This window comes from Sparus aurata, chromosome 21 (genome assembly GCF_900880675.1).
Source record: "Sparus aurata chromosome 21, fSpaAur1.1, whole genome shotgun sequence".
NCBI lineage: Eukaryota > Metazoa > Chordata > Actinopteri > Spariformes > Sparidae > Sparus > Sparus aurata.
In genome coordinates this window covers 15,475,786-15,498,553 of record NC_044207.1, presented here as the reverse complement: position 1 = coordinate 15,498,553, position 22,768 = coordinate 15,475,786, and the positions used below count along the sequence as shown (strand labels likewise).

General features: G+C 40.3%; 1 protein-coding gene across 1 annotated transcript in view; it reads right to left on the bottom strand.

Annotated features, from left to right (window-relative positions):
• piezo2b (piezo-type mechanosensitive ion channel component 2b) overlaps nt 1–22,768 on the bottom strand; it is an 88,937-nt gene that overhangs the window by 13,726 nt on the left and 52,443 nt on the right. The window contains exons 19-40 of the mRNA XM_030402702.1: nt 20,610–20,770; nt 19,754–19,936; nt 19,406–19,525; nt 18,010–18,210; nt 17,702–17,906; nt 15,472–15,573; nt 15,193–15,358; nt 12,022–12,265; nt 10,956–11,067; nt 10,286–10,439; nt 9,705–9,794; nt 8,906–9,027; nt 8,593–8,661; nt 6,148–6,251; nt 5,845–5,943; nt 4,983–5,103; nt 4,794–4,871; nt 3,977–4,143; nt 3,367–3,560; nt 2,781–2,963; nt 627–1,391; nt 52–310 (exon numbers count right to left, since the gene is read on the bottom strand). Coding sequence (XP_030258562.1) covers nt 52–310; nt 627–1,391; nt 2,781–2,963; nt 3,367–3,560; nt 3,977–4,143; nt 4,794–4,871; nt 4,983–5,103; nt 5,845–5,943; nt 6,148–6,251; nt 8,593–8,661; nt 8,906–9,027; nt 9,705–9,794; nt 10,286–10,439; nt 10,956–11,067; nt 12,022–12,265; nt 15,193–15,358; nt 15,472–15,573; nt 17,702–17,906; nt 18,010–18,210; nt 19,406–19,525; nt 19,754–19,936; nt 20,610–20,770 — 3,899 coding nt within the window. The remainder of the gene's footprint in view (nt 1–51; nt 311–626; nt 1,392–2,780; nt 2,964–3,366; nt 3,561–3,976; nt 4,144–4,793; nt 4,872–4,982; nt 5,104–5,844; nt 5,944–6,147; nt 6,252–8,592; nt 8,662–8,905; nt 9,028–9,704; nt 9,795–10,285; nt 10,440–10,955; nt 11,068–12,021; nt 12,266–15,192; nt 15,359–15,471; nt 15,574–17,701; nt 17,907–18,009; nt 18,211–19,405; nt 19,526–19,753; nt 19,937–20,609; nt 20,771–22,768) is intronic.

Here is a 22,768-nt window from a genome sequence, read left to right as displayed (position 1 = left end):
GTGACTTTACGGTAGATGTTTTGGAAGTCACGCCTTCGTGTCTGACTGTACCTCAGTATAGATAATGGCAGTCATCCAGTAGCGCTTGCTGGGCCGGGGCACTGACAGCATGGCCCAGAGGAAGATGGTGATGGGAAGGACCAGGGTGGCGCAGGAGGCCGACACCATGTGGTTGATGATGATGACCAGGTAGCACACCGTCTCTGAGTGGGCCACCAGCATGTTGTAGAGGGCGTAGCAGAGCTGCAGGATCAGTGGCTGCCCTCGGTAGAATTTATCGGACTGCTCAAGCTCTTCATCGTAAAACATCCTGGGCGGACACAGAGAGATTAATGTGTTTGTTGTTATTTTTCGGACTCTAAAACATTAAAGGGAACATAAATAAAAGGGTGTATGGTATCATTAACTCGTGTTTTTTTCATGGCATGCTAAAAAATTTGTGATGATCCCAGATCCATACTTGCTTAAGTACATTATTCAATACATCAGACTGAAAAAACATTCATTAGCAACTTTGAAAGTCCATTAACATTCAACTTTAAGGATGAAGTAGGTGCTTTTTTAAATCACCATGATGAATCTTACAGGGCCTCATGCTGAACATCCTTTATTATTTTTGAACTTACTTGTTGAGCAGCAGGTCGCTGGCGGTCAGCTCAGTGGTGAAAGAGGGCAACATGATGTCTGACCTGCTGTCCGAGCGGCTGTCAGAGGTCATAATCATACGCCTCTTCCTGTTGTCCATGTCACTCTCGTCATCGCTTACTTCCAGACGGTCAAAGCTGACTGCCTTGCTGTAGCTGGGAGGCACGTCAGCGTCAGATGTTTTAGAGGCATCTGTATCAGGAGTGTAGAGGAACCCTACTCGCCCCTCTGTCTGCATGAAGTCCTGCTGTCCTCCCCCGTCCACACTTTCAGTGATGAAATCCTTCTCCTGGGCAGAGGGAGGAGACTCTGTGTCCTCCACCCTGAGAGAGGGGCCCTCATCTGGGCCGAAGGACTCCCAAGGAGCCTCTTCTCTCTCTTTGCTGTCCTGGACCATTGGTTCATCTTCTGCATCCTCATCCTCTAGTCCTTCTAGTCCTTCAAGTCCCTCATGTCCCTCCTCTTCCTCCACCTCCTCCTCCTCCTCCTCCACCTGCTCCTCCTCCACCTTCTCCTCCTCCACCTGCTCCTCCTCCTCGTCATCCTCCTTTTCCTCTTCCTCCTCTCTCTCCCTGGGTTTTACATCAATCCATGGACCGCCCTCGGCCTCTTGACTCTCCTCCAGCTGTTGAGATTCCCAGGGAGCCTGCTGCTTGTCCTCGCCTTGATCCTGCTCATCGTCCACTTCCTCTATGGTGTCCGTGGTGCCCTGTCTGGAGTAGAGTGTGACGCACTGGGTCGCTTCACTGCAGGGGCAAAAAGAAACAAAACAAGCGTTGTCTGAATTTGTGTTTGCAACTTTTTTTTAAAATCAAACTGGATGTCTGTCTCCCGATTCAAACAGAATAAAATCTGCACACAATGTCGTGTAGTGTTAAATAGCTCTTTATTCCAACAGTAACTGCTGTCATAGAGTGTTTGGTCTGTAGCCCATGTACTCCTCCCCCTGCTCATGCCGTAACAGAGGAAAACCAGATATCTGGTATCCCTGCCCACTTTATCCAATCAGGACAGAGGACTCTATCAAGAGCCGGTCCTATCTGATCCGGATCCTCCTGTTTGCTGCCATGTCTAGTAATTATTATGTGGGGACGTAGAGAGGAAGTAGGAGGATGCTAACTTAAAAAAAAGTCAGCTAAAATGACTAGAACTGAAGCAATTCAAGTCTTTGAACTGCATTATTACTCTGAGTTTTTTTTTTTTTTTTTTTTTTTTTTATAATGCAATTTTTAATGTCTTTTAAATGAAATGTTTGTCTTTTAAAGTAATTTGTGTGTGCCTGTAAAGCACTTTGAGTTGCCTTGTGTCTGAATTGTGCTATACAAATAAACTTGCCTTGCCTTGCCTTGCCTTACGAAGCTTACAGCAGAATTAAAATGTTCTTGTACTTGTTCTTTACTTGTGTACTTGTCTTGGTCTTTGTTGTTGGAAAAATAATATATCATAAATTTACTTCTTTGAGAATGAGAACTGAAACACTTGGTGTAGCTCAACCTTACAAAACCATGACATTTTAAACGACATTTAATGGTGAAATAAATTAATTGCTGTATCCCCAAACCCAACCAAAATTTAGATTTTTATTCACATTTTAAATTGTTTATTAATTTGTCACCAAGTCAAACTTCTCCTTTGTGTTATACAATTACTGTGTTACTGTGTTACACTCATTTACAAATACATTAATTAATATTTAGATCTGCTTGAAACTTTATTGCAAGGTGTTTGCCATTAATCAAATGTTCATATAGTAAAGTGTTACCCAATAAATTCAAGTATTTAGGATCCAGTATGACTCAATGAACACTGAAACAAGAAAGCTGGCATATATTCTAACTCTAAATAACTGAAAGGTAACTGCTGAGGAGGAGCTCATCATTCATTATAACATTTACCTTAAAACTTTATATTTCAAAATAAATTTAAAAAAGGACATGCATTCTTCTGGAAATCTTTGTGTCTTTGACAGGATGTGATAAAGAAAATGGTTACAGAAGAGACATGCAATGGTTCTGCTGAAAATCAACAAATCAACAAACACAAAATTAATCTTCAGACATATTTTGGCAATAAGAAAATAAAAGCATGAGTCAGGAGATGGGATGGGTGTATATGATGATGCAGAGGCCAGGCACCTGGACATGAAGCTGCTGCCACTGTCCACGGATGAATTGGACTGGTCCAGGCCGTACATCTTACGCAGCTTGGGCCTGTCGCGCTCACTGGTTTTGGGAATGTTGGAAATGCACTCTGGCATGCCATCGAGATCTTCCAGGGTGGACTGGCGAGAAAACAGTGTGGTTGCCTCGGTGAAGGCACTGAGAGGTGGTGAGAGTGACAGACGCAATGATCAGTGATGAGAAGGATGACATGGGATCTATGTTAGGATACACAGACAGGAGATTCCCCCTATGCTGTGTAATAAAATTAATTATACCCAAATGTAATGTATGAAACAGGAAGGAAAATGATGTTGTCATTTATCTCATAAAAAATGAGACACAGAAAAGAATGAGGATGAAATGTTTCAAAGTGATGATTACGAGATGCTAACTCATGATTTCCTCGCTGCTATCACCGGCTACCACCTTAAAGGGTCAGTTCACACAAATGATAACATTTATTTCAATATTCTAACTTAACTCTATGGGTGTCATGATGTCGTGCAACTAGACTTTATTGTTGTCACTCTCTCCAAAACATTTCATGATGTGGATGTACCTGGATATGCTGTCTCTTGAGGCTGTGGAGTCCTGGCTCTCCATGTGGTATTTTCCTCGTGCTCTGCGGACCCTGTTGGAGCCTGAGGCCAACTCATCCTCGCTTAGCTGATCCATACTGGCCTGCCTGGACATGTTGAGCCTCATGGCCTTCTGGTAGTAGACGTGGATGCTCTCTCTGGTTGGCACATTACCCTGGAAGGCAGAGAGGAGTTAATCATCAGTTTGCTTGTATGTATGTCAGTTATCAGAAATGATCAAGATATTGTGAAGAAATAACAGTTTTGTTGCTAGGGCATCTATGATTTGTGTTGCAAAGGTTTCTACTGAAGCCTCAGCCGATCGTGGTCCACATTAAGCTCCTGTGCTAGTGGTGTAAACACCAACACTCCCCATGTGTTCGAGTTCCAGACTGATAGCTGCACAGCTATCTGAGCAAATGGCAGCTACAGCAGTGAGCGTTAACTCTAGTGATAAGCTGACCACTATTTGTTTTAAGTTTGAATTCAGCTGGGTGCCAATTCTTCTATACTTCTTAATTAACTCTTAACTCTCACACCTTTAAAAACTCTTCTTCTACATGTCAATGTCAATACAGAGGCTCTGGGTACCTTTTTGACCTCTCTGGTCAGCATGCAGCGCTCTATTTTCAGCACAGTGGAGATGTCAATGTACTCCCTGCACATATCGTTCATCCACTTGGTGAAACTCTCCACCGTCGTCTGGAAGAGCACCCAGGTGAACTTTATGATGTTGAACACGCGCTTGATGATATTGTCTGTGGGAGGGCAAAGGACACAAAAGTTATTATGGTGTATTCAAATTTAAAAAGCACAGTCACATAAATCACTACTTGCAAAGTGGTGGCTCCTCTGGGCAGTGAGATATAGGACAATATTGGTATTAAAGAGGAAACTATGAAAACTAAACTTCAGAGGGCACACTGATGATCTGTCTGCAGATGTAAAGACCCCCAAAGCTTTTCACGAGAGCAAAGAGACATTAGATCTGATGTTAGTGAGTCCTAATTTCTCTTGATGGACAAACTGTGGCATCTAAAGCTGCCATTCTACCCAAAGTAACTGGAACTTTTAGTGATTAGCTCAGCTGTCGCATGCTCTTTTCTGTAGTTCCATGTGAGTGTGCTGAAGCACAATGAACAAAAATGTAGCTGCAGACTTGTAAAAATGGTGTTTTGAATAAAGCTGCAAATTCATGCACTTCTAGAAATAACACCACACAAGCAGGGGCTTTTAGCAAGTAGAATCCTGTTCTAAGGACTTAATTTAAACCTGGACCATGCGACGGAAACACACAACTTGTCACCGGGGAAAAGTTCCTGCAGTGGAAACGCTTAAATAAGTAAAAAATAAATACAAAAAATCTGAATAAATCCTAATAACCACAAAAATAACCATAGAAACCGACCTGTACCACCAGACTTCTTGTTCTCTCCTTTTTCTTGCCCATCTGAGAGCTCACCAACCTCGATGGCCACATGACCTGCTGGAGTACAGGAGATTTTAAGTTCTCGGTTGAAAGAATGAGAAAAGAACATCCACTTTTTGCATCCAAGTTTGTTTCCAAAGAGTATTTTTATCCACAAAACCTGCTAACCATCTTTTTTTGTTTTTCTGCGTCTGACTCCTCTTGTGTATTTTTTCCAAAATTTGCGTTTCTCTTTGCTTCGTGCCCTCAGGGCAGCTTTGGGGTCTGTGATCCAGGCGTGATAAAAAAACTGGAGAACAGAGAGAGGGAGTTTAGTATCAATGAAAAGATGTTGAATAAAGGAGGTAAATAATATAAATAAAAGGAAAAATCAAACACCACTTTAAGATGGTTTTGCATGTTTTAATGCAGAGTTTCTCAGCAGCAGATTCCCACATAGCTTCTCTGAACACACCAACAAAAACACTTCTTAAAAAACAGCTCATTCCAGTAAAAACTTAAATAACACATCACAGACAGACTATCTCAAGCAAGTTTTTATTCTCTGCTGTTGAAAATTGTACGGTATGCTGAAGAAAATAGTCGGATGTGTTGTCAAGAATTGACACTTTAAAATCTTTTTCACTGAGACATGCAAAACCACCAGTGTGACACGAAACACAAACATGTCTTTCAGCACAAAATGCTAATAAGTTTGCTGCCTCACTGATAACTGTCAAATGTTTTAAGCTCCAAGCAGCAGATCAAAACCAACAGGAAACACATTCAGTACCGTGTCATATAAAGCTCCTCTTCATGCAACCCTTGTCAAGACAATCAGCATGACAACAACATGCAAAAGAGCAGCGCTAAAAAAGCATTTCCATTCCAGTTCGGGCTTGTGATATGGAAGAAATCTGTTTCATTTATTTCTGCCCTAGCAGAGCAACAAACATGTGCTGAGAAGGCAGTTTGCTGTGGCAGATGTTACTCAAAGGTGGCTGATGTTCACACAGAAAGCAAGCAAGGTGTTAGTTGTGGTGGCGAGTACCTTTCCTGTCTTGACTACATACTGCAGTATAGTTTTAGGCAGCTTAATGATAGACTTGGGCAAAGCCACAAGAGCAGAGACAAACTTCCCAATAGCTCGCTACAGAGAGACAACAGAGTGGGAGGATTAGTAAAAAAAGATTTCATATTATCAGAAACAACAGAGGTTAACTGTGTTAGCAGACCAGGATGCTATGAGGTGAATATTCATATTTCATTATTCATCATACTTTCCTGAATGATGACATTGAAAACAACAAGTAAAATCAATCCATTAAAAGGTCGAGCCAAGACTTCAAGTCACCTGGAACGCCGACTTCTTTGGCGGCTCCTCGTCTTTTTTCTCCTCCTCCTCCTCTTCCTCCTCACTGTCAGTTTCAAACAAGTAATAATCTCCACTTCTAACCACTGAGGGGGCAGAGGGTACAGTGATGTTACATTCAGTCAAACAGAAGCTGAAGTCATTCAACATTGTCACAACATAAAAAGTGAAATTCAGAGAGTGGGTTCCCTTGCTGACCAGAAGGAAAATCAAACCACTTACCTTTAAAATCTACGTAATTCATCACCAATTTAACATTTACCCGATTCTACACAGAGATGCAAATTTGTTACCTGGTCACTAAAATTGACGTTTTGCATGCAGTAGTTTAACTTTAACAAGTTTATTTGACAAAATTTCAAGCATGGAATAGTTAAACAGCCCGATGAGGTGGAGTTGTTTTAATTAGGCAAATGGTAGCCATCACAATTCAGATGTAATGTTAGGTGTTAACGTTATTTTTTATTGAATCTAATGATAGCTAGCGTACTTGTTATTCCATATTCCGCTTGTAACATTTTGCGCTTAAGTTACTGATGTTGGAACAACTTGTTTAACCTGAATAACTTTGAGATTAATTACCACACACTCCAAGGTGAGCTCCTCAGCCAACAGCATCATTTTAACAATAGACCATAGTGGCTCCGTTTTCATTATGCTAAAATATTATCAGCAAGACTTATGGGAATTCTACTTGTTTTAGATTCATGAATTAATATTTGGATAAGAACATGTCAAGAATTCAGATGACGGGGATTCTCTTTGCCTGAGGTGTTGCCAGGAAGTCGGACTGGCTGCCAGTCATTGTCTTGTAAAATATCCAAGGGTCATTGCTCTGGGGAAGGCATGAGCAACACCTGATATGACGTCTGCATCAATTGTCCTGTTATTACTTGAGAGTATTTAAGTCGAAACAATCTGAAGGCCGCAGTAGTTAAACAATGTTAGCAGTAACAGATAACAAGTAGCTGAATGGGCCTGATGCTTCTCACAGTGGCCTAATTATGTTTCCTGAGAAGCAGGCAAATGCCGAGCTCACTGACAAACGACTGAAGCCGGAATCAAACATTACCTTGATGCAGTTTTTCATTTAGTTACAGTGGTTGAAACACCAACTCATAAACATAAAATCTAAGCACCTAATTTACCAAACCACAGTTACAACAGCTGTAGAGAGCAATTAAGTACAGTCTTTCTCTCTCTCCCTCTCTCCCTATCTCTTTCAATGGTACTACAATACTTTTGCAGTAGTATGATTAGAATTAAATCTAGGTTAAGGTTTATTCCTATCTTCATGCAAAAATTGACTGTAAAGCCCCATTTCAAAGTTGATATTTAAAAACATACAACCTGATATTAAAAAATATATATCAGGGGGTTTGCATCCCTGTCTACAGTTAGTCACAACATCGACACATATTTAAAAACATATAGAAATGACAGGATGAAACAGAAAACACAGAAAACACACGACACACCTAAAATACTAGCATGACTAACTATGAGCACAAAGCAGGAGAATGTCTGTTAAAGACTCTTATTCCTTAAGCACGGTCGCCTTTAAGCTGTTTGACAGAGAAAGTGACTCCTGTCTGCAGTAGTTAAGTGTTAGAAGCAATGGGGATAGACAAGGCTGACTTATGTCCTTGAACAGAACCACAGTGGGCGGGAGGTGAGGGAGGATGCTGGGATATGGAGATGAAACATCAAATGACAGAGAGATAAAATGGAGAAATCATTTGAAAATGTCATGTGGGGGTGGAGTACGATATGAGACATGGGTGTGAACCAAACAGGCAACCATTGATGGATTCAGAGAGATGCTACAATCTTTTTAATTTGGACAGTCGTCATCATTTTATATATTCAATCGCTGGTCCAATCGTTTGTTTATTTTCTCCTGGCTAACACCTGTTTGGTGATCATGTCTACAGGCAAAGAATGAACAAACTCTTCATCCTTTATTCCAGTACTGAGAATAAAGGCGAGTCCACTTTCATATCTTTGCGTGAAATTGTTTTACAAGAGAGAGATTCTATACTGTGGGCTCTTTAGGTGGTGAGGATGGCGTTTAGTTTTTAAACAATGTCAAGTAAAAAACCTCCAGCCGTTAGTCATTTTCTCCTTCTTCATCGTCTCGTTGTGTCTATTTAAGGCAACCCTGCTCTGCACCGGCACACTTCTATAGATCATCTCGAAGTGCCTCTTCACACACTGTGTACAGTTAGATGAGAGCTACAGGTTACAGTAAAGGGCCCTTAAATAGAGACAGAAAAGGACTAAAGTCTGGATGGAGTGAGGCTACTGTGTGTTGGTGCCTACAGAGCCCAGGGGCAGTACGGGAATCCTCAGCGTTCTGGTCAAGGACACAAGGGCCAATCAGAGTGGAGGAAGAGAAAAAAGGGGGGTTTGGGGGGGTCAACCTACTGGAAGCATGGTCAACCCACGGCCTCCACCACTGCTTTTTTTTGGTCTTGGCTTTCGTTGGCTGTGCTCCTAAAATTTCACAAATACAGCAATGCAACATTTCATAAGAAAACTGAATTCTCTGCAAACTTCAAGGCATATTTTCACTACATTAAGCTGCTCTCTTAGAACAAACACTACTGAATACACATCATTACACAACATTTCATGAATTATTACACTCTCACCCATCTCCCGTGAACATTACTTAGTAGTCACAGAACCTCATAACATTTGCTACACAGAGAGAGGCCCCTGGCAGCCTTCGTCATACCATCATCATCATCCTCCTCGGGCTGGACTTGGGTCTGTCCTTCTCCAGACTCCTGCGCTATGCTCAGCATCTTCTCCTTGCCCCTCTTAAATTTTTGCTGCCTCACCTTAATGCGCTCCATCCTGATTAGATCAGAGAGAAAGTGAAGAGACACGAAGTATCGACACAGATGAACATCACCAACAGACCGACCATAAACATCTCCAGGCTTCATATGGAAATTAGTGCATGTTATGCAATGGTGGAGTGCTCATTAGAGCGGGTGAGTGGATAGTATCAGCGCTCATGAGTAACTCCTGAGGTAAGTGTAAGTGGTGGAAATACATTGACTTTATGTAGTATGGTATAATGACAGACTGCTTCCTGGAAACAGTAAAGACGGAGCCAGGAGGTGTTTTTAATCCAGAACACATTTTAATGCTTTCTGAATCATGTTTACTTACTTGTGGATTAAATCAGGCCCAATATATATTAATCTTCTGGTGACAAATACCCTATTTAAAATTTGTGTCTTGATTTTTCAGATTTACATCACCAGTCGGAATCAATAGGCTCAGGATGGAGTGCCAAGATAGACAGTGGAAGAAACTAACACAATGTCGGTTTTGGTCTTTTGAAAGGCAACATGACAACTGTAGAATAATGCCGACCTTATTCTTTCAATTGCAAGTTATGTGTATGTAAATATGTAGTCTCATCATATTTATATTACATAACATCCCTTTGGTTGCATATTGTCCACAAAACCACAACCACAGCCATACACAACACGGAGTGAGTTAAGTATTTGGAGTCTCACTGTCTCTTCAGCTGCTCCACAGATTTGCGCTCCTCCTCCAGTCTGGCCCTCACCGCCTTCACTATGGTGGCCTGGAATAGCTCCGCCCCTCTGAAACACACAAACTAATCAAATGTTGTGTCCGTGTAGGATGCTTTGAACAAAATTAATTAAAATCTGTCTTTTTTTGGAGGGAAATTTCACACAAGCCCGTTGACGCGTATATTGACTCCATCTTTAACTATACTGGGCAAGACAAGGTTTCTCAGTTAATGTTGCACAAATAAAGACAATCAGGAAAAGTCCAATGTGCAGGATTTAGAGGAATGTATTGTTTTTATTCCCTTTGAATGTTTCTACCGCATCCCAGAATGATAAAAAAATGGCTCCACATAGCTTACATTCACATTTGTATGTTAGCTCGATACGATAGGACCCCACTGAGCGTGGAATGGAAGGGTGAGCAGGGTGATTTCAATGACCTTTTCCACAGCAGACTTGTTATTAAAGCAGGAAAAACCCTGCTGTAACTGGTAGAGTAAGCCTTAATTTATACTTGAGGACTGGAGCAGCACCACTGGGCCTCAACCTCAGCTTTGTACCTGGATGCGAGGATCTGTGATGCTCTGATATCAGCCACCACGTGGAGGAAGTAATAGCTCATGAAGACTCGTCTCTGCAGCAGCAAGAAGGCGAAGCAGATGCTGTCCCAGATGATCCCGGCCTCTGCGCTGGGCTGCTCACATTTCGCTGGTGCTAAATACATACAACACACTCATTAACAATCTAATTTAATCACTTTAATTTTACAAAATGTAGCTATTGACTTGTTTAAACCACAGAAATCAATTTGTGGAATGAAAATCATTAAACTGCAATGAATTCCTCTCTTTGAATACAAGCAGCAAATACTAATTACAACCAATAACAGGTGAGAGTGAGAACATTTATGTTTAATAAGGCCAAATTGCACAGACTCTGTAGCATGTTACTGTTGCCCTTTAGTGTATTTTCTGAGACAATAATCTTACTGTTTCTGTGAGTATTGTGGCAGTGTTTTGTGTTCCCTGTAAATCACTTGCTCGGTGGGTTGATAATACAGACTGCGCTGAACTAAATTTGCCTGAAAGACGAACATAAATACTTAAAAGCAAAAATGGGGATTTATTCTCTACCGAATATTGAAGGGGATATCTCACTTTCTTGTGAAAGTTTTTCCACAATACGACGACCACAAGATGCACAAAGAAGTAAGGTGTTAAATTTACTCACTGTTCTCCAGCTTCTCGATGTTGTAGCCTTTGATGGTGCAGGCGAGACTGAGCAACTGGATCAACCAGCAATGTTTCTTTACCAGAGTGTTGATGTAGCCACAAGCCAGGATCTAAAAATTTTTACATTAAATTTACATTTTACATATTATATTAAACCTTAAATGGGAGACACTACAGCTAAAAAGGCTGTTATGTTGTCTGAAAATTAGTGCAAAAAGCAAATACTCACTAAAATAATATGTGATTTTCTTATCTAAACATTTAGCATTGTTTTGTGAACAGGAAGCAGACTGTGTGCTCTGGTTGGTTGCTTACTTACAGAAAATACTATAAAGGCAGGGAAACCTGACTACTCTCCACAGAATCTTCCCAGATAACATGAACATTGTAGGCAGCCATTTTTGTCTCTTTTTTCCCATCACTGTGTTCTCAATGTCTTTCTCGTTCTTAATGTAACGTCAAATAATTCAACATTCATTCGGTCGTCATACAAACTTAAATACTTCAATATCATAACACATACTCTGAGTTCACATTTGCCAATGATGCTACAAACACTGCGTGTTTCTGCCCGTCCAGACATAAACACTGACAAGGAGATCTGAATTTCTGACTCTGACTGAAATTATCTTTTCAGGTTCAAGAAAGGCCAAAACTCATAGAAAAAGCTTTGTTTTAGGAAATACCTGTGTGCGTGTGAACAGGGCCCTGAGCCAGAACTCTCCACCTCAGTAGCACTCTCATAAACCAAACCTTTCTGTTTTATTTCCATCAACATTTTTCTTTAATAGCTTTTAACAACATTTTCTGATTTATGGATTGATAAAAGTAGATATCCAAAATGCCCTTTGTCACTAAAAATGGTTGTAACCAAGGTACAAGGCAAAGTTTCATGGTGATACCCATTAGTCAGAATTTTTACCCTGTTCACCTTCAGTCTCTCCCCTTAAATATCTGTCATCCATGCAGACAGATATATAAACGACTCACTTGTAAGCTATGTAAGATTGGTCTATCATATTAATTAATCGGACATGATATACAGGTTGAGATAGACGACTCACAGACAGAATATTCTTCATGGTGATCACAAAGATGTTGTAGGCGATCAGGAAGTCCCAGTAGTGCAGGATCTTTTTGATTGGTTTGAGCAGCAGCTCGCCGCCGAAGAGCAGGAAGTAGAAGCAAGCCACCAGGTAGCCCATGCAGAAGACACTGATGCGTGTGGTCCCCGTGATGAAGATGATGGTGAGGACAAACCAGAACAGGTAGCTAAACATGATGACCTTCAGCATGTCCAGGTAGGACCTGGAGGACAGTGGTGAAACCGATATGTCAGTTTTCCAGAAGGATTTCAGAGTCGACAGATACATTAGGTGTGTTTTTGGGAAGCCTGGACAGGTGTAAATGTCAGCGGAAGGTTAGTGTTAAAAAAATCTGTACTTTAAACCCAGAGGTGATGTAATCCGACACTGGATGTACACTGGAGTGACAGGAAGGAACTGACATTGTTCATCTCATGAAATGAGAAGTAAACAGCGTGGCCCTCGACCAGCTGATCTGCGCTGCTGATAGGGATGCATGTTTAGCAAATAACAAAAGTCAACACAACATTTCGGTTCTTTCTGCAGCTGTGTGCATAATCTGCCACCCATCAATCACACTTAGTGTATCACTTAGCGTCGGGAGGCCGGTAAGCATCTGATCAATGAATGTGAACCAGAGCTGAAACCCGACTCCTGTCAATCAGCACAGGTACAGTACTGCCTGTCCTGCGTGTGTCTAACATGCTAAAAGCATGCGTATGGATCCTGTGTTGCCATGTGAGAGACCATTAATATGATGTGTGGAGTGAAAACATAGGAAGCAACGTGCATTAATTAGATGGAAAACAAGGGACCACAACAACAGCTGCACGGTTTAGGCAGCAGCTCTGATGAAGTGGGTTTGGATTGGACGATGCGCTGATGGGCCGGAATAGCTGAGTGAGTGTCCTTCTTCATCACAGGGAGAAAATACCTTTTCCATACTTAAAAGCTATTTATTGAGTTAGAGTACAGGGCAAAAGCGTCTGAGTCGCGGAGTGACGGACAGAGTGTTTTTGTGGATTATGGATTTCTCCCCCACCCCGTATCCGTAATTTGATCCTGGAGGGAAACGATGGAATAAGTGCAGAGCTGCTGTGGCGTGGACAGACAGGCTGTACAGCTCTCTTTCTTTCTACTAGGGCTTGTTGATGGACACAGAGTGCGTTAATAAAAGACTTGTCCACTTTGTGCATCAAAACAGTGGAATGTGAAGAGCACATAATCAATGACTGTGGACAGGTCAGGATGCTCTCGCTGTCTTTTCAGCTCACTCTCTATTTCCCTGCCCCTGAAAACCTTCTCTTCATTCTTTTTCATGTGCCACGTCGGTATCTAGCTGCAGATTCAAATATCGGTCGACAGCCAAAATTCTGAATTATGTATACAGTCGGTTTTCAGAACCGGCTCCTGCTGAACTACTGTCATCCGTCAGTTTTTCTTACCTTTATTTATCCAGGATAAGAGATTTGCTGAGTGTGTATTTTCTTATTCAACACCACCCCACTTAAGATTGCTACAGTTACACAGTTAGCAGCCAAGAACAACAACAGATTCATACTGAGTTCTCTCTGAGCAGCTCCGCTGCAGAGGTTGGGATACAGTGTCTTACTCAACTGTACCTCAGAGGTTGGGGCTGGAATTCTTTTACTTTTCTAATCCAATTCATTTACCAAACCGCAACCATCTGTGTTAGACTTGCTTCTCTATATTCTAGTCTATCAGTGAGTTTAAAGTTAATAAATGTAATTAATACATGGAAATACATATATAGTTTAATATACAAATTATATATTGATGTTATATCATATTTTATTTTCTCATATCTTGTATACTTCATTTTACTTTCTCTAATTTCTGGTGTCTACTAATTTCTTATGAAGTCTCCCTGTAGTGTGATATTTATGTTCAACATTATCACAATTTCTGTTGATATCACAAGGCTGGCAGTTGCTACATTCTGCACATTCAGCGGTTATGGAGCAACATTATCATTTCTATCTGACCACCTGGTGAACGCAGGTCCAATACATAGTCACAATATTTTAAAATATGAATTATTTTTGTTGAAATACATGCAGACAGTTTAAATGACTGATTGATGTAAAGAATATTATGTATTCATTTATTAATGCCATTTATCAAAAAAAAAAAGAAAGAAAGAAAATGTTTTAATTTAAAAGTCTGATTAGATTTTGGCCACTGGCTGGTCTTCTATCAAATCATTTCTGATGAACATTTGTCATATTTAGCTCAGTTTAAAGATGCTACATGTTAAGAATTGGCCAGCTACCAAATTAAAACTCCAAACAACATAGTCGCTAACTGCTGCAAACTGTAGCTGCAGTTAGCTAGTACACTCAGTTAACCATGCATTCGACTGGCGAGGCTACTAATCTCTACCGCTACGGGCTTGGCACACCAGGAGAGTGTTGCTGTTGTTTACTATCAGGCTAACATTAACGCATTCACTATAACGCTCCATAAAGCCAAAGGGGGCTGCAGATGTAGAGAACAACTCTCTGTAAGTTTGTCATTATGCCTCATTGTCTTATTGTTTTCATTTTACCAATTCTGATAAAAATATTGATAACATTGCTTTGAACATTTCATTTTGACACATTTCATTTTGAAAATTTGGCAATTATCCTGATGTTGGCATCATTTCAGATACAATTATGAATAGTATGCATTGCAGCACTAAATTAAAACAATAAAATTTGTTAGAAAGTAAAAATTCTGCTCTTTAAGATATAGAAACAAAGCCATAATTTCAAACAGACACAAGTCGTTATGCTTAAACCCACATTGCAGCTCTTACCTTATTTCTTTGGCTGAAAATATGATACAAACAAGAGCATATATCGAACACATTTTACTAAATTGTAATCTAACTTTATTAAGCATCTATTAAGCCAACTACTTCCCGTCCTCTCCATTGTCCTCCATGTTAATGCCAGTTCAGTCAAGCTCCAGTGGCACCAAACATATGACAACTGTTTCCGGTGAATCTAATGTAAAATCTAATTTAACTGCTGCAATACAAGCATGGGATCCATCGCCATATACTGTCTCCACGTGGCCCTAATAGGAACACTTACTTCCTGCTGCAGTTTGAACACAGCATGATGTCATTGTGAGCTGCTGTACCTGCAGTGGATGAAGTCAGGAACAGGGTTGTGGACGCTGAAAGAGGCCGCGTCCAGGTCTCTGCAGATCTCCACGTTGTCTCCAGCCATGAGGCGGACTGCTGCCTTGTTCTCATCATCAAAGACCTGCCTCTGCATGGAGGCACACAGCAGCAACATGAAGTCGTCTAGACAAGAAAAGAAGAAAGGAGAAATCTCACTTTAGTGGCAATTCCTACGTATCTACTAATTCCAAAAATATTGATCAAACTTGTCTCTAGAGCTGTGCAGATACACGTACAGATGAGGAACAATGAGTCGGGTTTGGTTTTGAAATCTGGAAGGTAGAGCCACTTGATCACATTGGAGTCTGTACTGGAGCTGAGAAATCTCCAGGGATAGTCTGAAATGAAAACACGCACCATCATCATCAGAAATAAACAACATCAACATGTCAGGTTTATTGATGGAGCACTTTGAAGGGACAGGACTGGCAACGAAAGACTGACATGGTACAAATAAAAACAGAAAAAGAACTTCTTTACTGAATGATGTGAAACAATCCAACACCTCAACAAATTCCGGGCTAAGATAATACCTTTGACACAGATATGTAGCTTCAAAATTAAGCCATTTTGATCACTTTAGACTTGGTCCTGTCATTTCAGTTTGGTTTCATAGGTTTTATGGGTTTCTGTGGTGTCTTTTTTCTCTGCTCCCCTCTTATAATCTTGTACTCCTCACCAGCCTAAATTTCCCTTCACACCTGTTTTGCATCACCTTCGTGGATTACCCTCACCTGCGTCTCTCCATCTCACTCCGTCTGCACCTCATCCCAATACATAAGTACCAGCTGTGCTATCTTGCTCTCTCTTGGTCGAGCACTGAAGAATTAACCTAATGTACTTGTTTGATGTATTAAAAGACCAGATCTAAAAGGAAAAAAAACAAATGCTGTGTATCAATATTTTTCAATGTACTATATTGACGTTAGAAAGTCCAGTATTGTGACAACACCAGGTAGGAGTGAATGCAATTTGTACAAACGTGCTGGCATCCGTTCATAACATAACACTGAAACAGATTTTGTTTTCTAGCCAACATAAAATATAGATTGTCGGTTGAATTTACAGAGTGAGTGAGCGAGAAGCCGCTCATTATTGATTATCCGTCTATTTTGTTCCATTAAAGAGCCAAAAGATGTGTTTTTCAACAGAGCTGGGAGAAAAATATAAGAAATGCAGGTGGGAAACAATTGATATTTAGTAAGAAAAGATTGTTTGTATGATGTTTGTGCAGCTTATCTGCTGTTAACAAGGCATGGGATTTATCTAGTCAAAGAACAGCCTACAGTCTTTGCCAGTACTGCAGCAAAGGAACATAATAGCACAATGTTTTTTATACAGGAAAGGATTAACTTTGTGTATTACATTAGCCAAATTTATAAGAAGGGACATATAATTAAGAATTCGTCACAGACAGTGTTACACAAATTCAAAGTTTCCCTAAACTCAATAACTCACAAAACTCAGTCGAGGTCAGTGTAACAGACCAAACACAGGAATGCAAGAAGAAACTAAATTCTTTCATAAACATTGTGATACTTTAATCTAAAGGCTCTCTGTGTATGTGTTGGAGTGCACAGAGACCCAATGACCTCCGAACTCAAGGATAAGGGACGTCAGGAAGACAAGGAACAGAACTGAGAAATCCTGCCTCATCCCACTAATCATGACTGTTTTCTTAACCAGAGTCATAAATCCACCACCGTGTTTCTCTCTACGTTGTTTATCTCATTTTATTCAGTGTCAGAAACTGTCTATTCAAATTTGTGTATTAAATATTTTGCTTCAGAAGATGTGATCATAATGATTTTAAAGCAGTTCTAATTTAACTGCTCTAAAATATGCTAATTTACAGAATACCAGAGTTTTTGGTAATAACGTTTACAACTTTCAGAGACAAGAGTAGAGAGGACGCTACATTGGATCTTAATGAGGATAACGGAACATATAAGAAATACCAGGTGTAAATCTCTGTAAAGATCGAATCATTTCTTTTCTAGTTAACATAATCAAGTACAGATCCCATTTTAACACCAGGTGTGAATGGGGTGGTGGGGATATCATCTTGAAGTTATCAGCTATCAAGGGGGTTAATGAATAGTTAATGGAAAGAGGATTACTGACAGCAATTTGGATAATCCGTAAAATACAAACTGTTTGTGGTTGTCAGCTTCTCAAATGTTAAGACGATCTGCTTATTTATATGATCATGGAGTCAATACTGTGGCTTTGGTACTATTGATCGGACAAACAGGAAATCCAATGATGTCCACTTTGTCTTTGAGAAGTTGTAAAGTGCCTTTTTCACAATTTTTTAATCATTTATATATCTAATGATTATTCAATTTACTAGTTAAAAATAAATGCTAGATTGATCCATATGAAGAAAGTCAAATCGTAGCAATAACTGGCTGTCAATCACTTTCATGTGACTGTTTTCAGTACAACCTGGTCAATATCACAAACCTGCACAGAATGCAGGTGGGATCCCGATGCATACAAAGTACTGGAAAGTCAGCATGCAGGCGAGGAAGCAGCAATATTTGGGCCAGATCTCAGCGATGGCTTTCCTTCTGCGTTTAAACATGACGGCTATCAAGGCGAAGGCATGGAGCATGGCATAGAAGTCCATACGCTGCCCAATGACGTTGACCACCAACAAAAGGCACGTCTGAAGGAAGAAACACATGTATACACATGAAGTGATGGAGCGAACAGCTTTTTGATAGAGCATATATTTTTTTTTATCTCTTTTCACTAACCCCTAACCCTACCTCAAGTCCAAACTTGTAGAAGAAGTAGTTGATGAAGTATTTGACGAAGTTGACGATGCCCATGTCCAGATGCTGCCGTGTGACATCGTGGAAGATGATCCTGGCAGCAGGAGGTGAAAGTTTGTTTCTCAGTCTGTAGTACAGCTGATGGCGGTAGATGGTTACCTCGAATGCTAACAGAGCGAGCATCAGGAGGTTGTTCTGCACACAGAGAATACCCTTTTACTACTTCTGTTGAAAATACATGCAGACAGTTTAAAGGGACAGTTTACCCCAAAAATCAAAGGCACATCCTCTTTACCGTAGAAATCAAGAAAGAGACCTTGCTGTATTTCGCTGTATTTCAAATGAATTTTTCTTTTTGTGCCATCTAGCTTCACCATATTTGAGAGATAGCAGACATCCTTTAGGCCAATATCTCTCAACTCACACCAAAACATCTAGATGATAAATATACTACTGGTTAGAGGAGAGATATGTATTTTAGATTTTGGGGTGAACTGTCCTTTTGAAATTATGTCACTGAACTTTTTCTGATTTCTTTTCTTAATCATAAAATACAAGAGAGCACAGAAGATATACACTATGATATGAAATTACTGAAAATACTAACGGACAAGGAAAAGAATCAACAGTTTCATTCGCCATTGTACTTATGAAAACGTTTAGCCTCAAATCCTTTTGAAGGCTATTTCAAGTGTTAAAGGGGTTGGGGGCACTTAAAAGCTTCATTTTTCAATCCTGTCCGTACACTTGGACAATAAAACTGTATGTTGCAATCTCAGACTATATCTATCCAATCAAAATGCAAATGTAAGATGGGAGTTTACCCTGGATGACCTTTTAAATAGAATCAGCCATGGCCACCCAGCCTTTGCGAGTACAATATTGAATTGATTTACAGATATCATCATTCATTTTAGTCACTTATCTAATTCAAGCGCCAAATGTTGCCTGATTTTTATTCAAAGGCATAAAATCTGGTGAATGTTTGGCCACTGGCTGATGTTAGTTACCGTTTCTAACTTGTTACTTTAATTTCTGGCAACCTGTGATGGACATTTGGACTGTATCTTGGACAAAAAAATCATAAGGATAATGTTTTTATGTTTTGTATTTTTTTTGTACAGAATGAGGGGGCTCTGCGTACCTTTGGAGAGGAATATGAAACTCAGCTTTTTAATATTTACAACATTAATGAGTTCATAAAACCAACGCAGAAATATTTATTTATTTCCCTAACTGAATAAACAAGCTGTTCTCAGAGGAAAATAATGTCCCCAGAACACCGCCGCTTTGTTTATTCAGTTTATTCAGACACGAAAACGAGGACAGTTTGTCACGCAACTCCTTTTCCGTTTCATCCTCTCAGCTGATGAATGTTTCCAATCCTCACCCTGAGGTAGTCCAGCAGGTCATCAACCTTCTTCAGGCCCACCCAGTGTGTTGGTTCCACAATATCCTCATACAGCAGAGACTCCTTCATCTCTGTCTTCAGTGTATCTGTGTAGTTTGGCTGTGGACAGAAAATATGTGTTGTTGGCTCTGACGAAACGCAAACTTGCTTTGAAGGTACTAACTGTGGGATACCCTCCCAGTTGTGAGATTTACTGTGAAAAAAAATTCAGTGCAGTGTGTGATGTGTGTTTATGTGTCTGGATGTTTGTTTCAGATGAGACTTAATGATAATATCAAGCTGTGAATAGTGTACGTAACATGGGCCAAAGAACTGTAGTGTCATTACATTCACCATGTAGATAGTACAGTTGGGTTTGTGCGGGTCAATAGACTTCAGCTGGTACAACATCTTGCACACAATGATGACACACGTCCACACAGTACAAATACTAGAGGCCAGGGGTCGATACTGGCTGTAGGGCAGTGCGAAGGCCCAGGACGCCAGGAACACATAGTTGAGCAGAGACACCTGAACAGGAGACAATACAGGTGATGAGGACAAAAGAAATAGCCAAACTCACGAAAATCATTTGCACACTGACATCCTCCTTTTTCCTCATCTTCTCCCACTTTGAAGTAGTGGTATCGAAGTTCTATGGTGTTACTGTAAATGTTTCAAAACATGTTTTACACAGAACTTTATGTAACAAACAGGTAAAAAACTGAAGACTAATGAATAACAAGTTACAACATGTATGCACAACCGTATGTATATGGGACTATTAGTGGAATATTAATTTTCATTATCAATGTAAACAACTTAGAAGTAACATTGTCTTTGGAATACGAGAAAAAAACTGAATATTTATGGCATGTAAACGTAGTCATTGTTCTCTTGGATTTTACAGTGAGATTAAACTCTTAATAAGAGAAAAGAGCAACTTGATCTTGAAAGCCATCCCTCTCACTGCGGCATGTACACAGATGCTGTATAAGATTCCATCTTGATTGCAGTGGGCGAGAAAATGCACATCTGGAAGCCTTAAATGTTACCACCTGTGATGACAGGCTACTGTAAAGCCGACTGGTCAAAACACTCGGGTTAAGCTCAGATGCAATTCACTAAACGGACATGACATCCTCCCGTTGCGGATACTGATTCAAGTCATATGTCAGTCTGTTTGTGCTGCAGCCTTTCATACCTCTTTGACGCAGACCATGACAATGTAGCAGGACACAATCTTGATGATGTGAATTTCCAGCAGCCACCAGATGAACAGCTGCAGTTTGTGGAAATACTCCAGGAACTTGAGGAAGAGCACAGTTAGGCGGTCGACCACCAGGTGCCATTTATTCTTCAGGTCTGAAGAGGAAGAGACAAAAACCAGATGCACTTAAATGGAAGAACAACAAGACTGAAGAGGTGCAAGTGGAAAGTGTTTCCCGGTTTCTCCTCTTAATTATAGCAGACTGTCCTGTGCTAAAAAAACTTTTATCTATCCTCCAGTACTTTGCTTTTGTGTCTTCTTGTGCACCAACTCAAGAAGAAACAGACGGATAGAAAAAGGATTCTAGAGTAGTTGAGGAGATATTTTATGTTTCTCTTTTCCGTAACACAGTAACTGTACAATGTCCCGCTAGAATAAATATGTGTTAATCCTCAGGAGAAAATAGACCCAAGCAAACACACTATTCCTGCTAATACTGGCCGACAAGATAACTGATAATTTCACATTTTTATAATTTAAAAATTAGTTCACAACCTGTAGTTTATGCGAAAGGTTGAGATGTAGTCAGGACATATGGATGACTTCTATCGTCCTCTCTGAACCCTTGAGGAACATGTGTTGCAAATTGCAATGTTGACTTTCTCTGAAATTGTAAAAGAAACGTCCAAACTGGCAATGACTTGCTCTGATCTATAGTTTACACTACGTGGCTCTACACAGGTGCAGCAGTTTTGATGCCATGAGCGTGATGTGCTTGTTCTTCTTCTCTGCATTTATTAGATCGCAATAGTTGGATCGCAATCCAAATTAATAGTTGCATACCAATGCCTATTGTATTGTCCTGCGTACATTCTCCACTTGTGGTACTATGTAATGGCTTCAATGGATACCAACATATATAGCTGACAAGATAAATACTCTATGGTATATCGTGCATCTCGGGGTGTAAAGCACACATTGGCAGGCCCCGTGCAACCATGCCCCTTATGTTGGTTGGCGGTGTGAAAGCAGGAGAGTGCTACCATTGGTCGATCCTCTCGCTGAGATAATGACAATCTGTACTTTAAAGAGTGAAAAAGAAATTCAAACGTTTAAACCATTTAATCCCAGGTGCCCTTGAGTTCAATGTAACTAAACAAGTGTTGTACTTGTGTTCTGAAACTGTAAAATGTTTGTTTATGTCATTTTTCCCATGCGCAATATGTCAAAGATGTATGGAAAACGGGCCTCAAACTGAAATTCCACACTGTAACTTTAATTATGTGAAGATTAAGACTTAATATTTGGTTTTATATTCTCACAAAGGATATAAAACAGCCACAGTTTGGTGGCGAGTGTATGTTTTAACAAAAGCCATATTATCTGAGGTTTTAATAGAGGCCTCATTGTTTGGATAAGAAAGTCTTAGAGAGCATATAGCTTGTATAGCTCACAGCTCATTATAAGCTGAGAGGCCCTGCGGGGTTGTGTTTTATCACCTATTTTATTTTGTGTGTATATAAACAACATTTTAATTTAAGACCAGTGTGAGTGTCTGAGTAAATATGCTAATGGTGCAGCGTGAGTTGGCCATAGCAGGACGATGTAGTGGTTGAAAGTGAGCACTTGAGCTACGTGCCGTGTCAGAACAGAAAACTGTAGGTAAATCTTCCCGAACCCAAAAATCTGCATTACACCAGATTTTTACAGCTTTGCTAGGGATGATAAATGGTCGGCTGGAGCGAGTGCAGACGGCAGATACTTGTGCTGCAGTCTAAGCTCCTCTGGCTTGTAAAGATTGTATTGCTACATATGTCTTCTGGGCAGACCAAAAGAACTGCAGGCTGAGAGAGATATCACAGAAAAGTTCTCTATGCTCACAACTGTACGACCGGTATAACGGCACAGGAGTCTCAGCTGTAAACACAGTGAGAGAGGTAAACCTGACCAGCAGTGTGGGGAAGCTTTAATACACTTTGGAGGGAAACAATGGCCTGTGCAACACACACGAAAGCTCAGATGAGATGCTCAAGGGCAAGTGCAAATCCGGAGAATGTGCTCAGCCACGCGCAATCCAGATGAACAGCTCAGCGATAATATTTCATATTTAGCATTTAAATGTTGTTATTATGTTGTTATGTTAAATGTTTAAA